A 14,145-nucleotide genomic window follows, 5' to 3' on the forward strand; every position below is an offset into this window, starting at 1 on the left:
AGCCAAGTTTTAAATTACTCAAATGTTTATGCTAAGTAGACAAGCAGCCTTCTGTGGTTTTCTCTTTCATAAACTTCAGTCCCACTCAAAGGCAGTTATGTGAGAGACCTATCTGACCCCAAAGACTATACACATTCAAGCCACAATCTGACCAGAAAGTTATTTTTGTTCTTCTTGCGAGGTCTTTATTTCAGACGTTAATTGCTGCCGCTGCTACGGTGCGCACTCGTGGGTGCAGAGGATGTGCGCCGAGCAGAGACAGAGAATGGAAATACATCTAGGAGACGGTGATTCTGGGGCACACAGCTGAAACGCTGACGACACCCGCCACAGCTCTACGGAAAGAACGGGCTTCTTCCCTACAGTTGGAGGGGAGACAGGCTTCAAGTTAGATGATGCATTTCTCCTGTTTCCCAGCACCCTGAATATCCACACCTTCTAGCTCATCTGCAAATGAAGATTAATTTACAATTTACATGCACGAGCCATGTTTACTGCTCCAGCACACAGCCATCTATGCTTGCTTACGCTTGACAGAAACAGTGCTTAAAAATGTTGGTATCACTCAGGGTCCTCTCAGGAAAAAGACGGCACATTCAAACGGGGCGACCAAAGGAGCTTAATAAAGGGACTATTATTATTTTTTTTTTTATTTTTTTTCACGTTTATTTATTTTTGGGACAGAGAGAGACAGAGCATGAACGGGGGAGGGGCAGAGAGAGAGGGAGACACAGAATCTCAAACAGGCTCCAGGCTCTGAGCCATCAGCCCAGAGCCCGACGCGGGGCTCAAACTCACGGACCGCGAGATCGTGACCTGGCTGAAGTCGGACGCTTAACCGACTGCGCCACCCAGGCGCCCCTATTATTATTATTTTTAAAATATTTATTTATTTTGAGAGAGAGAGTGAGTGGGGGAGGGACTAAGAAAGAGAGGGGGGAGAGAGAGAATCCCAAGCAGGCTCTATGGTGACAGTGTGGGCCGAGGGGCTCGATCTCATAAACCTCATAAGCTGTGAGATCATGGACTGAGGGGCTTGATCTCGCAAACCTGAGATCATGACCTGAGCTGAAACCAAGAGTCAGAAGGTTAACCGACTGAGCCACCCAGGTGCCCCAATAAAGGGATGGGGTAGGGTAGGGAGAGAGTGTAACAGAGAGAGAAAGCAACAAGGGAAGAGAGAAACAAGGGAGAGAGTGAGTCACAGCCAGGAGTCTCAGGTTGGAAGCGTGAAGGGGAGGAACTAGTTATCAGAACCCAGAGAGAGCAGCTTTTGGGAAAGGTCCCTCGGGGGACAGCTGGTCTTCAGTAGGAGGACACAGCCAACCCAAGATTTCTTTGGCCTGGTGATACAGTCCATACAGATCCACCTTCTGGGGCACACAGGCAGGTGGAGAAGGGTAGGGAACATCCCCGAAGGGCAGATGGAAGGTACCCTGCACAGTGTCTAACAACGGGAGAACAGTTGGAAGCAACAGCCAACACACCAGCCCTGTGATATAGCCACGTAACAGAATACTATGCCTCTCAGAATTCAGATCTGAATCTGGATCTTACAGACACTGCCATGGTAAGATACCCACAAAATGCAGTAATTAGGTAAAAAAAACAAATTATAAATCAGTAAATATATTAAGACCCCAAATCTGGATATACATCAAATGTTAACAGAGGTTAACAACATGTAGAGAGATGTAGGTGATTTTCCCATTCCTGACCTATATTTTAAATGTTTTGTTTATGTATAGCTTTTCAGTTAAACTTTTATTACACCCCTATTCTATCGGGCATTGTTAAGATAACAACGAGAGCTTTGACTTTTAACTGGTAAATGGAGAAAGTATCTACTGAAGCTTGGATTTAGATCTCCTCTGAGGCTGAGCTCTTTTAAAAAGCAAACTCTATTATTTTTCGTTACTGAAAATCTAACCGAAAATAGGGAGAATGCTAGTGTCATAATGAACACCATCTCAGGGGTCTACCTTAACCAGGCTAACTTTTGGAAGTCCTCTTGTTCTGGGTAATCAGCAAGGGCTGTACTAGGCACCTGTAAGGAGCAGTCTGTATCTGGAAAAAGTGACTCTCAATCTATCAGCTGTACAGGTTTCCCAGCTATGGAACATCAGCCCCAATAACCAACCAACCAGCCACTGCTGGCCATTATGTAAAAGAATACATTTGAAAAATAAATAGTAGAGAGGGCTGCCGATTTCTCCCCCACTTCTCTTCTCTTCTCCTCTCAGGGAGTTGGCAGAAAGGCTCATTAACTTCTTAAAGAACAATGGGGGGCTACAGCCCTACTTTTCCAGGCTGGGCCGACTCTTCTGTCTCTGGGGTGGGCCAGAGTCACGCAGCAGGTCACGGGGTGAGGGGCTTGAACTCCACTGCTTCCTGGTCACTCTGCCAGCACCAGACAACCCCCCCCCCCAAAAAAAAAGTTCTGCTTTTCTTAAGTTCTGAAGACACTCTGGGCCTCAGTTCCCATTCTCCAAAGCTTTAAGCACAATAATAATACAAATATCTACCATTCGCTCAATATTTTATGCATCTAGAAACTGTGCTAGGCACTTACACATCTAACCGGTAAAAACGCCTCTGAAACACAGATTTGACTGCCTCTGTTTCACAAATACCGGTAACAACACTGAGGATTCCTGAGGCCACTCATGCAACAAGGTGGAGTTGATGGTGGAGTGGGGGCTCAAAGCTGGGTCTGCTGGCTCTGGAGCCTGAGCCCTGTGTATTACCCTGCACCGCCTTCTAGAAGCAGCCTGGCAGACTCGCCCACAACCCCATCTGTGCTGGGATCACCGCCGCCTGGGCCCCACAGCGAGCTGAGTTGGACCCACGCTCCTTCAGAACAGCTTTCCCCACCTCCCGGGGATCTAATGATGAACCAGAAAAAAAAAAAAAAAATCAAGCACAAGATACGGTAAAGCAGCCTTCAGGCACTGGTCAGGGGTAGAGTGGGGAGCAGTCATTAACTAATGCCCTGTTCCAGGAAAGTCTGCCAAAGCCCTGTGTGTAGGGCCAACCACTGGGGGAAACACTTCTGAAGTTTCTCTTTAGCTAGAGACATCCACAAAAACCAAGTATAATATGACTCAAAAACAATGATGAAGGATTTCACATGAAGGGCCCTGTTAATATTCACTCGTGATCTTCTGAATTCTTTCCAGTGAGACCTCAGTTGCCTCAGTTTTTCAAATTTGAAGTGTAATGCTGCTTCTGGTGGTTCAGTCACATCACGGACTAGCCCAGGACACCTAGACCTCAAACGGTCCCTGGGTTCACTGCACCTACTACGTGCAATCTCTACCTGCAACGGTAATGTTAGCATATGAACCTCCTCTCACTAAGGTGCCAAGAGACAGCTAGTGTGTTACCCCGAAGGGCCAACTTCAATTAAAAGCTAGGCCGTGCTTCAGTGATTTCATGTCTCTTCTCCAGGAGGAAATGGTGGAGCTCGTAGGACTGCCTGGCAATGCCGCGTGGTAACAGAGCACGGATATCCTGTGGCGAATCACCCAGCATGATCTACCTCTTGGCTGGAAGAGGTATGCTCAGAGATGAGGCCAAAAAGAAGAGGTAATTGGTTAGACTGGTAAAGCTGTCTTCCAGCCCATTTGAAGGATTCTGAGACATTGCCTTCATTTCAAATCAAAATACTCACTTTTCAGCCTCATGTTCAGGCCCCTCCCACTATCTGGTCCCAATCTCACTCCCTCATTTCTTTTTCTTTTTTTTTTCTAAGATTTTATTTTTTTTACTTTGTTAAAAAAAATTTTTTTTTAACATTCATTTATTTTTGAGAGACTTAGTGCAAGTCGGGGAGGGGCAGAGAGAGAAGGAGACACAGAATCTGAAGCAGGCTCTAGGCTCCGAGCTGTCAGCACAGAGCCCCATGCAGGGCTCGAACTCACAGACCGTGAGATCATGACCTGAGCTGAAATTGGACGCTCAACCCACTGAGCCACTCAGGAGCCCCATAAGGTTTTATTTTTTAAGTAATCTCTATACCCAACGTGGGGCTTAAACCCACCACCCCGAGATCAAGAGCCTCATGCTTTTCTGGATGATCCAGCCAGGTGCCCCTCTACCCTTATTTCTTATGCTCCCCTATACAAATTCTACACTCTATAGAAACGAAATGACCTAAGCTTTCCCAGCTCTACACTTTTGCTCATGCTATTCTCTTCTCCAAGGCCCCTTTCTTCATTCTTCTAGCTTCAACCTGGTTTTCACCAAAACACTTGGCTCTTTAATTCCACTCCCCTTCTACCCTTTCTCACCTCTTGTCTCCACCCTCCCCACCTCCACTGATATTTATTCTCCATGGGCCCCTCCTGCCATTTCAGAGCACACTGGATTTACCTTTTTTCTTTTTTTTTTATAAATTAAAAAAAAATTTTTTTAATGTTTATTTATTTTTGAGAGAGAGAGAGACAGAGCACAAGCCAGGGAGGGGCAGAGAGAGAGGGAGACACAGAATCTGAAGTAGGCTCCAGGCTCCAGGCTCCAAGCTGTCAGCACAGAGCCCAGCTTGGGGCTCGAACTCATGAACTGCGAGATCATGACCTGAGCAGAAGTCAGCCACTTAACTGACTGAGCCACCCAGGCGCCCCTTTTACAATTTTTTAAAAATGTTTATTTTTTGAGAGACAGAGAGTGAGCGGGGGGAGGGGCAGAAAGAGAGGGAGACACAGAATCAGAAGCAGGCTCCAGGCTCCGAGCTGTCAGCACAGAGCCCAACAAGGGGCTCGAACCCACAAACCGTGAGATCATGACTTGAGCCGATGTCAAACGCTTAACCAACCGAGCCACCCAGGCGCCCTGGACTTATCTTACTCTTAAACTGCCTAACCCTATACTTGATTGTAAATGAGTAAAAGACAAAGGCAGAGCACACATTCCTACAAACACACAAACTCTGTGTGTCATCTTCCATAGGCCAGGGAGCTCTCTCACTCAAACTGATTTTCCTCAAGTGGCCTAGAGTCTAGTACGGGCTCACCAAATCTTGGTTTATGAACCAGTGAAAACTTTCTACTGCACAGGATACCTCAGCCCGACTACCCCAAACCTCATCTTATCTGGAGAGAAGAGTGCAGTAGGAATTGCCTCTGCCCTGTTCCCACACAGGGAATGGGATTCACTCTGGTTTACATAACTTTGCAGCTGCAACGTGAACAGACTTGGGTAGGGCATTTAGTGTACAGATTGCTCAAATGGATGTGTCAGCTGCACTGTTCCCCTCCTCTCAGAGAGCTAAATTCATCTCTTGAACATGTTCCTGGGAGATAGAGCCAGTCCCCTTCAAAGGCAGCTTCCTCTCAGCAAGAAGCCTGCAAGGGTAGCACTTTCACATTCTCTGGGTGTTTACCAATCTTTGAGAAACACATTCTTCTGCCCAGTAAGATATGTCACAGGTCACCGAAAAATATTCGGGTACATATTTCTAGCTACTCTATAACAATGGTTACGAAAGGAACCTGGGCCTCAGACTCCAAATGTTTTCTCCTCACTAATCTCTCTTTGTTTTTGGAACCACCTAGCCCTCTGCCTCATCAACCCGGGAATGTGGGACGGGCAGAATGCTTCTGCTGGGAGAGGCATTTGGTCTGCAGGGGAAAGCAGTAAGAATAATCACAGAGGAGCGGAGAACAGAAAAGCCCCACTCTGGTCCCCTTTCAGCAGGGTCTCCCAATGCCCACCCCCTCATCCCCTCCTGGCTAACCCTGGATCTTCACTCTTCTTCCTGAAGACTCACACAAAGTTCTCTAGCTGTTCTTAAGCATCTTTAGGGTGAACACGACTCCCTCAATGGTGGCTGATGGGATCCAAATATTTCCAAACAGCATGTCATTTCTAGGAACTGCCTCTCCCTCAGACCTACTCTGCCTGGGGCCTCCACCCTCCAGTTTACCCGTGAATGGACCTTTCCTTTGCCATCTGGGCAAGAAGATCCCCTGCCCTGGCAACGTGGGGCCTGCCTCCTCACAGCTGCCAGAAACACTCTGGTCGTAGCGCGAAGGAACCAGGGCAATCCTGGCCCATACGTCCTGGTCCCGGGAGTCGGCGCACAGGGGAGCCGTGGTGGGCTGTGGCTCCCTGTGACGTCACATGGCCTTACCTCATCCCACTCCGAGGCGAAGGAGGGCGACTTCTCCAGCCTCTTCTTCCCGATGCTGCAGTTGGACAAGGACTCGCTCCGGCTCCCCATTGTAGCGTCCTCCGTGGGTGAGCAGGTCAGGAGATCAGAGTCAGACTTGGACAAGCTGCGGCTGAGTTTGAGTTCAGCTTTGGGTTTGCTGGTGGGAGGGGCTCGGCTTCTAGCCCCACTCCGGTCTCTTTCTTCCTCGGCACCACCAGGGTGTTGAGATGCCGTGTGAGTCAAAGTTTCGGGGTGCGATTGGCTGTTGGTGGTGGGCAGGCCAGCTGGGTAACCCACTCTCTTACTCTGGTCCAGGACACTGGGCGGGGAGGCTCCAGGAGCGTGCACACCCGTCTCCTCCAGCTGCATGCTGGCCTCGTGACAGGCGCCCTGTGCGGGGGACCCTTCTGGATGGCTCTGGCCAGTGGCAGAGAGCAGCTGGAAAGGGTCCTGCCCCACCTCACACACCGGGGAGGAGCCGTGGAGGAGACCTGAGAACTGCTCTGGGACCTGCCCGTCCTGCCCCTCCGCAGAGTCCTGGCTCCGGCTGCTGCTGCTCCGCCTGTGGTCTTGGAGTGGACGGAGAGACAGAGAAATAAAAAATTAAACGTGGCAAAAATCAACAAAGTTCCAATGCAGCGAGCGTACGGCAGAGCTGAGGAATTCAAAAACAGGGAAAGAGGGAAGCTGGATGGGCTGGAGAGAGACAGAGGGAGAGAAGAAGAGAGGGGAAGGAAGAAAACAGTTTCGTATTGTTCTTAATGTTCAACTTGTACCCAAAGTCGGAGCATTTATGAAATTCCAAACACTGGCCTGATTAATGCTATCTGGCAGCCCTCCCTGTTGCTAGGTCTCTGTTAACATTAACGACCAGACCTTGCTATATAAGGCTAACAGTGCTGACTATATCCTACAGAAAGGACACGAGTAAGGGACAAAGAGCAAACACGGAGTAAAAGTGAGAAAGAAAGAGAGAGAGAGTGCCAGCGAGCAGGCGAGACTCACTCCTGGAACATCTGATACATTTCCATAAAGGCCAAAGTGTTATTTAGAGCCGCCCGCCCTCCCTTCCTCTGGCAAGCAGCAACAGAGGGGAAAAAAAAACGGAGGTCATGATCTACAACCTGCAACTTCTGGAATTCTTTAAGGGAACATGCAAAACAAAACAGCAGAGAAGTAACTGCTTCCTTCCTCACAGGGGGCTGTTCAGGGTTCCACGCCTCATCCTTCCTTCCTCAGGGAGCAGAGACTTTTCTGTTCTTTTTTTTTTTTTTTTTTGAGAATGTGCACATCTCACTCCTCCCAAAGCCTCCCAGCTGCTCCTATTTGTTTAAGTTTAACCTCAGTTGATCCACTGAAAACAAAACGGTTAATTTGTCAATGCCAAGAGATATTTGCAGCTCTCTCAAGACCTCCCCAACATCCCCAAAATCTGACACTACTAGCTCAGGAGGCCAACTACTACTGTATACTCACCCAAGATATCAAATGCCTCTGCCCTGAAGTGGCATAAATAATTGACCAAATCAGAGTCCCACACCAGGATCACACTGGGACACCCAAGGGGCTCGCCCTGTGTGAACTCTCACCCATTAGGGATTTTCACCCACATCAGCAGCCCTGTGCCCAGTACTAGCTCACATTCCTAAGCTAACATTCAACGTTATCTGCTCCGTAAGTGGAATCTACGGCACAGATACCAAATGATTCCGTAGTCTGCCCAAAGCTCCCAAGTACTGTTCGTGAGATCAGAGAATCTTAGAACTTGAAGGGGCAAGGTCAAATATTTTTACACATGAGAAATCCAAGGCCCTCGGGCCTTTGGTGGTTTTGTCCAAGGTGGTGGGGGAGAAGACTTTAACCTAGGCTTTTCTGATCACCTGGCTCTGGTTCTGGCTATGCTGTTCTCTAGCTGTGTGGCCTTGGCACTGATCTCATCCTGCTGGGCTTCAGTATCTAAAATAAGTAGGATGGACTGCCTGGTCCTTAAAAATCCTTTTTATGCAACAACGGTGATGACAATCCAAGTCTCCACCATGCTCTGATGGCAAACTTCTCCTCAGGGGCTGCTGCAGATCCCTGCCTGGGTGCCTCTCCTGCTACTGCCTACATAGCACCCACGCTCCTTCACCAGCCTGCCTGTAGCCCAAGGCCCCTTCTTGAAGCTCAGTTCCACAACTGAACAGGGTCGTCAGGTGAGGAGGGGAGTTTATAAACATGATGCACTAAAACAGAGTCTTCACCGGCAATGCCAAGTGTCCCACAATGCTGGCTCTTCCAACGCGGCCTTTAAGGAGGGGTCCCAACAACCAGTTCTCATAATGAGCCCATTGCCCTGAGGTCTGAGTGGGGACATGGTTCCATTCACCCCACTTTCTCCAGAAGAATGGTTCAGTCTCCACAGTCTGTTCAGCTTTTGGCAAGCCTGCAGAAGCTTCAAGGGGGCAGCCAATTAGTTCCACTTTATGGCTCCGATTACTTATCCACAGGAGCCCAGACGTATGAACTTTGGCATCTCCTTCCTCTACACTTGACTGCTTCAGGATTTTCACACCCCTAACTCACAAACTCTATATCCCAAAGGTCAGGTCCAGAGCACTGAACAACTTGAATCTTTTCTCTAGGGAAGAAGAAATGCTGCATATGTAAGAGTTCCATCCAGCTTAACTTAGCCCCAGGAAGCCATGACTTTAGGGCTATGAATTCCACATATGACAACTGGAAGCATAACAAGGCTGCCCCGTAGTGTTGTGCAGTGGGGCCAGAGAAGACGACACGCAACCACCTCATGGGGGTTCAAACCAACAGCACTTCCTAGAAGAGGCCGATGGGGAGAGTCAAAATTGCTACCTCTGGGACCCTACCCTAGTGGCCAATTTCCTACAGATTCCGGCCCAAGGTGCAATGTTCCTCTGACTGCATTTGAATACAAAAGAGGACTTTGGTAACAGGAACACAGGCTTCTATTCCTTTGTATCAGCATCTAGCTCCTTATTTAACAATATTTTGGGGAGGGAGGGGAGTTCAATGACAAAGGAAAACCAGAGTCCAGAACGGGGAGTTAGCCTGACTCACACTGCCTGGGTGGACCTCAGAACCCAGGCTGCAGAGAATGTTCTGTCGCTGTGGGAGCTGACAATGAAGGCTCTGTCTAACAGCCACCCATTCATGCTAGCCATCAATGAAGAAAGAGAGACAGATGCCAAGAGCTCAATACCAGACAGATGCCGGGGGAAGGAAGTGGGCAGAAAGAAGGAATGGAAACTTATGGAAGGAGGAAATATGTGAAGAGGAAGAATTTCTGAGGGTCATAATCCCATTAGAGAAAATACAATTTACCAATACTTTATGGGGTATAAGAAATCACAGAAAGGGATTCATATAATTACATGACTTACCCAGGCAATTCCCTAGGAAAGACACCTTGGTATTTGAAAAGCTTGTCAAGATCTAAGACCTTCAGGATCTTAATAAGCCCCATAAAAAACTATATCCAAGGATAAGCTAGATTTCCTGGCAAAATCAACAGGTAGGAAAAGAACTACTCAGAGGTCCTTTCCTTCTGTAAAGTCAGGATAATATTGGGTCTCTTAGGGCATTAATATAATGTGTTAATATAATGTTAATATAAGGCACTGATCATGAGCCAGAGAGTGAGCAAATTACTTAACTTCTTTGTGCCCAGTATTCTCACCTATAATTTTGGAATCATAATAGTACGTACTTCCTAGGACTGTTGTAAGAATTATACATGTAAAGCACCCAGCACCACATTTGGCACATGCCAGCCCTCAATAGATATTAACAATTCTTATTATTCTCCGCACAGGATCCATTACAACATATTTTGCTCACAGATGAGACCAATAACTTGTCTGTTCCTCGTAGGTTTGTGCAAAAGCTCACCAAAGACAGCGTACGTGACACATACAAACATCCATTGCCTTCATCATCCTTACAACTCTCGACAGCAGAAGGAAGGGACAGAAGGTAATAGAGCAAGAAGGGCTGAAGTGAGATACAGGCCCCAGAACTGTGGCTGTAACCACCCATTCCATCAATAAGCACATGCAAAATGTTTGTCTTCATGGGCCACCCAAGAGATAAAAAAGATGAAGACACTGAGTGTGCTCAACGGGCTTACCAGCTACCCAAAGAAACTAGCATATGCACAAGTGACTAGAATTCCAGACGAAAATTAATAGATGCATAAACCAAATGCACAGTGAGCAGAAAGGAAAGTGTGATTGCTTTCAGCCAGAAGGATTCTCAGAAGATGTAGCTTTTGAGCAGGGCGTTGAAGGAGAAATAAGGTCTTGATAGGCTTAAAGTTTAGTGGAAATACATTAGAAAAAGCAGAGACAGGAACCTCGGTGCCTGGGCACTCACAGACTTTCAGACTCGCAGAAGAGAATCCTCAGGCCTTAGGCTTTCCCTGACTGGGAATCACTGCGCTCCCACCTTAGAACTATGCAGCTTCTGGGGCGCCTGGGCTCCAACTTGATTTCAGCACAGGTCATGATCTCACGGTCATGAGATCGAGCCCTGTGTGGGGCTCCACGCTGGACGTGGTGCTTGCTTAACATTCTCTTCCTCTCTTTCTGCCCCTCCCTGGCTCGTTCCCGCGTGTGTGTGTGTGTGTGTGCGCGCGCATGCATGCACTCTCTCAAAAAACAAACAAAACAAAAAAACTACACAGCTTCCACTCCTCCTCCCATACTGCCTTCAGCCATCCCTACAACCTGCCCTTCTAGGAGAGAAACAAGGGGCTAGGACACAGGGACAGCTGTTTCCTTACTCTCCCCATATATCAAGGCCATCTGCTCTATTGAGTAGCACACAGCAGCATGCTAATTCCCAGCCCCTTCAACTTTCAATCTTTATTCATTCTGGGTGTTCATTTTCCTTTTACCCTGTGAGCTGCTGAAGCAAGGGGTCTTCTGTGCTGCATTTTAATTACTATGATGATCCACGGGGGATCTCAAGGGCTTTTGAACAATAACATTTTAACATTTACAGATTTTTCAATCACCCCCCTCCCACCCCCGTCTGTTTAAATTAGGGCAAAAAAATGCAGCGTGCGTGAGAACTTGCTAAGTCAAATCAACCCTCGGACACAGAGAAGAAGGTTACTCTGGCTACCCAGACTGTTGTGCCTTCTTCGTTTCCGTTAGGATTGGAACCCTCCAATTGCCCAGTGGCTATGGTGAGCACCAGGAACTGGGTGTGCCCAGGAGAACTCCTAAGTCCTTGGCTACTTTTGGAGAGCCACTGTGTTTTCCTCAGAAGGAAGGTGCCGACTAGGTTATGCAGGGACTTGCTGGCAACTATGATCTGATAAGACAAGTAGACCTAGCATCCATTCTCTGGTCCACGGCAATCAGAGAAACAGAAAGAGACCTGGACTGGGATTCAGGAGGTCCAAGTTATAGTCCCTCCCTGGGTCTTTTTTTAAAAAATGAATGGCTGTAAATGCATTGTCTAGGGCTTTGACATTTAGTATGATTTGACACTGATTAGATGAATTAAGTTCCCTTCTAGTTCTATGATGCTAAGAACGTGAATAGCAGCAGGGCTCTGGATGAAATGATTTAACCTCATGGTTAAACAGGCTTTTTGGATTCAGCTAGACTGGGGCTTAAGAACCAGCTCTAACACCAAACTTCTTTCTCATCTATTAAACAGTGATAAAAATAGCCCCTACCCGGAAGATTTGTCATGAGATATACAATGACCTAATCAGTGTAGATGAACTCAGCACATGGCCGCCCATAAGAAGCATTCATTAAATGGTAGCTATCATTATCATCATTTTTCATTTACAACCATTTCCGAACTGCTCTTCATGCTAACACTGCACCCAGAGGCTGGTTTCCTTTCTCTCGACTCTGCAAAGGAGACTGGTTTCTTCTAAGTGGCCCTATACTCTAGATAGAATAAAACTCATATGCCAGAGAAGGTCCTGTTGTTCTACAAGTTCAGGTCAGGGTGATGTGTGCCAGCACAGCGGGGGAAAAACTTTCAGGTCAGGAACCTCCACTCACTGCAGCACCCACAGGTACAGCCCAGCTTTGGGACTCGGACTATTCTACTTTGACTTGGTCCTGATTACCTGACATCTCCCCCATTTCCTTAAACTCCTCTTGAAGAGTCTGTCCCCTCTCTGTGGCCCCTCAAACTTCCCTATTTAATACACCAGCTCTGCTTGGATCAGTTTCCAACCACCATGATACTTAACCGTGCCTAATTTAACAGCACACTTGCTGTCTCTATTTCCCTTGATCTGCTGCCAGTTCCAGCCCTGGGTATTCACAACCATTTGCTTTCGCTCCTCCAGTTGCTGGAATGTTGAGCCCTGTTGAATACTCAAGAAACAACTGAGTCCTCAGCTGGCTTCCAATAGCTACAGTGTATTAGGTACTAGTTATTCTATGCTAGACATGCTGCTAAACACTTTCTTTTTTAATATTCACAACCATGGGGTAAGAATTTGAATCCCTACTTTACATGGAGAAAATGAAGCTTAAAGAAGTTAAATGACTCCTCAAGGTCACCAACCAGTAAGTGGTAGAGCAAGAATCCAAGTTTACTACCAAGCCTAGCTACCCTTTTATTCATCTCTTGAAAACTGTGGTATCACCATAAGATTGATTCCTCATTTCTCCCACTCTTTTTAGACTGTCATCTTTCGCACAGCACCTATACTCTAGGGTAATGACATCAATTTCCTGAGAAGACTTAGATCAGACAAACTTCCTTACCTGTTCTCAATACCACACATGTCAAACCTTGGGGATAATTTGATCTCTTCCCACCTACCTCAGGGAAGTATCTCCCCATCTTGAATTTTACCAATAGCCTTCTAAATGCTGAAGCCTTTTTCTAGTCTTCATTGCTTCTAGCTCTTTCTATTATCATGTGACACAGTTTACCAGTTATCCCTGGTACCCACTCTCCCCTTCCTGCTTGGTCATGGGGTTTTTTGGATTGGGTCAAACCACCTACATTAAAGACTACATTTCCCATCTTCTTTGTAGTTAGGTATAGTCACATGACCAAATTTCGGCCAACGGGTTCTAAGAGAAAGTGCAACTTTTGAGAACTATCTTTAAAGTTCTCTCCTTTTCTTTCTTCCTATGCTGACAGCTTGAACTTGAATAGTCATCTTGAACCATGATGACAGAAAGAAACTGGTTTCTTGAGCATCATGAACTGTCACACTAGCCCTTGACTTCTTACCTGTGGACTTCTTATTTAAACAACAGTTATTTTGGGGTTTTCATCACATTCAGCCTTGGCTTCTATGACACTGCATTATCCTGGTTATCTTCCTATGTTTCTTTACCCTTGTGCTTCTAAATATAAATTATATTCTTGACTTCTTCAATCCCTCTAGTTTTTCCCTCAGCAACTGATTATCTTTTATGTTAACCACCACCTCAACTTGGATGATCCCTGAATCTGCATTTCTAATCTTTCTATCTCTCTTGAACACTAGACCTACACTTCTAAGTTATTTATGGGGTATCTTTCCCAATATTCATTATCTTTAATATCCTTAACATATGCAAAACTGAACTTAACATCTTCCTTCAAACATGTCCCTCCTCAAGCCCCTATTTCTGTTAGGTGCACCATATTTTCCCAAATAACCAGGTTCAACACCTAAGAATCATCATGAATACCCCCTCTTCCTGATTCTTCCACATTTGATTGTAAGGTCCCGTTAATTCTACCTCCACAATACCTCCAACATCCATACCTTTCCTTCCTATCACTTCCTACTATTAGTTTAGAGCCTAATTTCCTTCAAGAGATTCCTTGAAGTCTCTTGACTTCAGGATATTCCTGCCTCTAGTCTCTCCCAACTGCAATCAAAGATTCCACAATTATACATATGTAAAGCATGGCTTCAATCCTGCCATCTTACTCGAAAAGCTTCAACAACACTGCACTATCTTTGTAATAATGACTGACATTTGAGATCCAAT

The 14,145-nt window shown here is 46.5% G+C and overlaps 1 protein-coding gene across 7 annotated transcripts in view; it reads right to left on the bottom strand.

Moving 5' to 3' along the window:
* The window catches only part of ANKS1A (ankyrin repeat and sterile alpha motif domain containing 1A), a 177,568-nt gene that overhangs the window by 65,377 nt on the left and 98,046 nt on the right, over window positions 1-14,145 (bottom strand). For all 7 annotated transcript variants that reach the window (XM_027057944.2, XM_027057947.2, XM_053222918.1 and 4 more), the window contains one exon: window positions 6,134-6,723. In XM_027057944.2, the coding sequence (XP_026913745.1) occupies window positions 6,134-6,723 (590 nt within the window). The remainder of the gene's footprint in view (window positions 1-6,133; window positions 6,724-14,145) is intronic.

The sequence above is a fragment of the Acinonyx jubatus genome, chromosome B2, assembly GCF_027475565.1.
Source record: "Acinonyx jubatus isolate Ajub_Pintada_27869175 chromosome B2, VMU_Ajub_asm_v1.0, whole genome shotgun sequence".
NCBI classification, from domain to species: Eukaryota; Metazoa; Chordata; class Mammalia; order Carnivora; family Felidae; genus Acinonyx; species Acinonyx jubatus.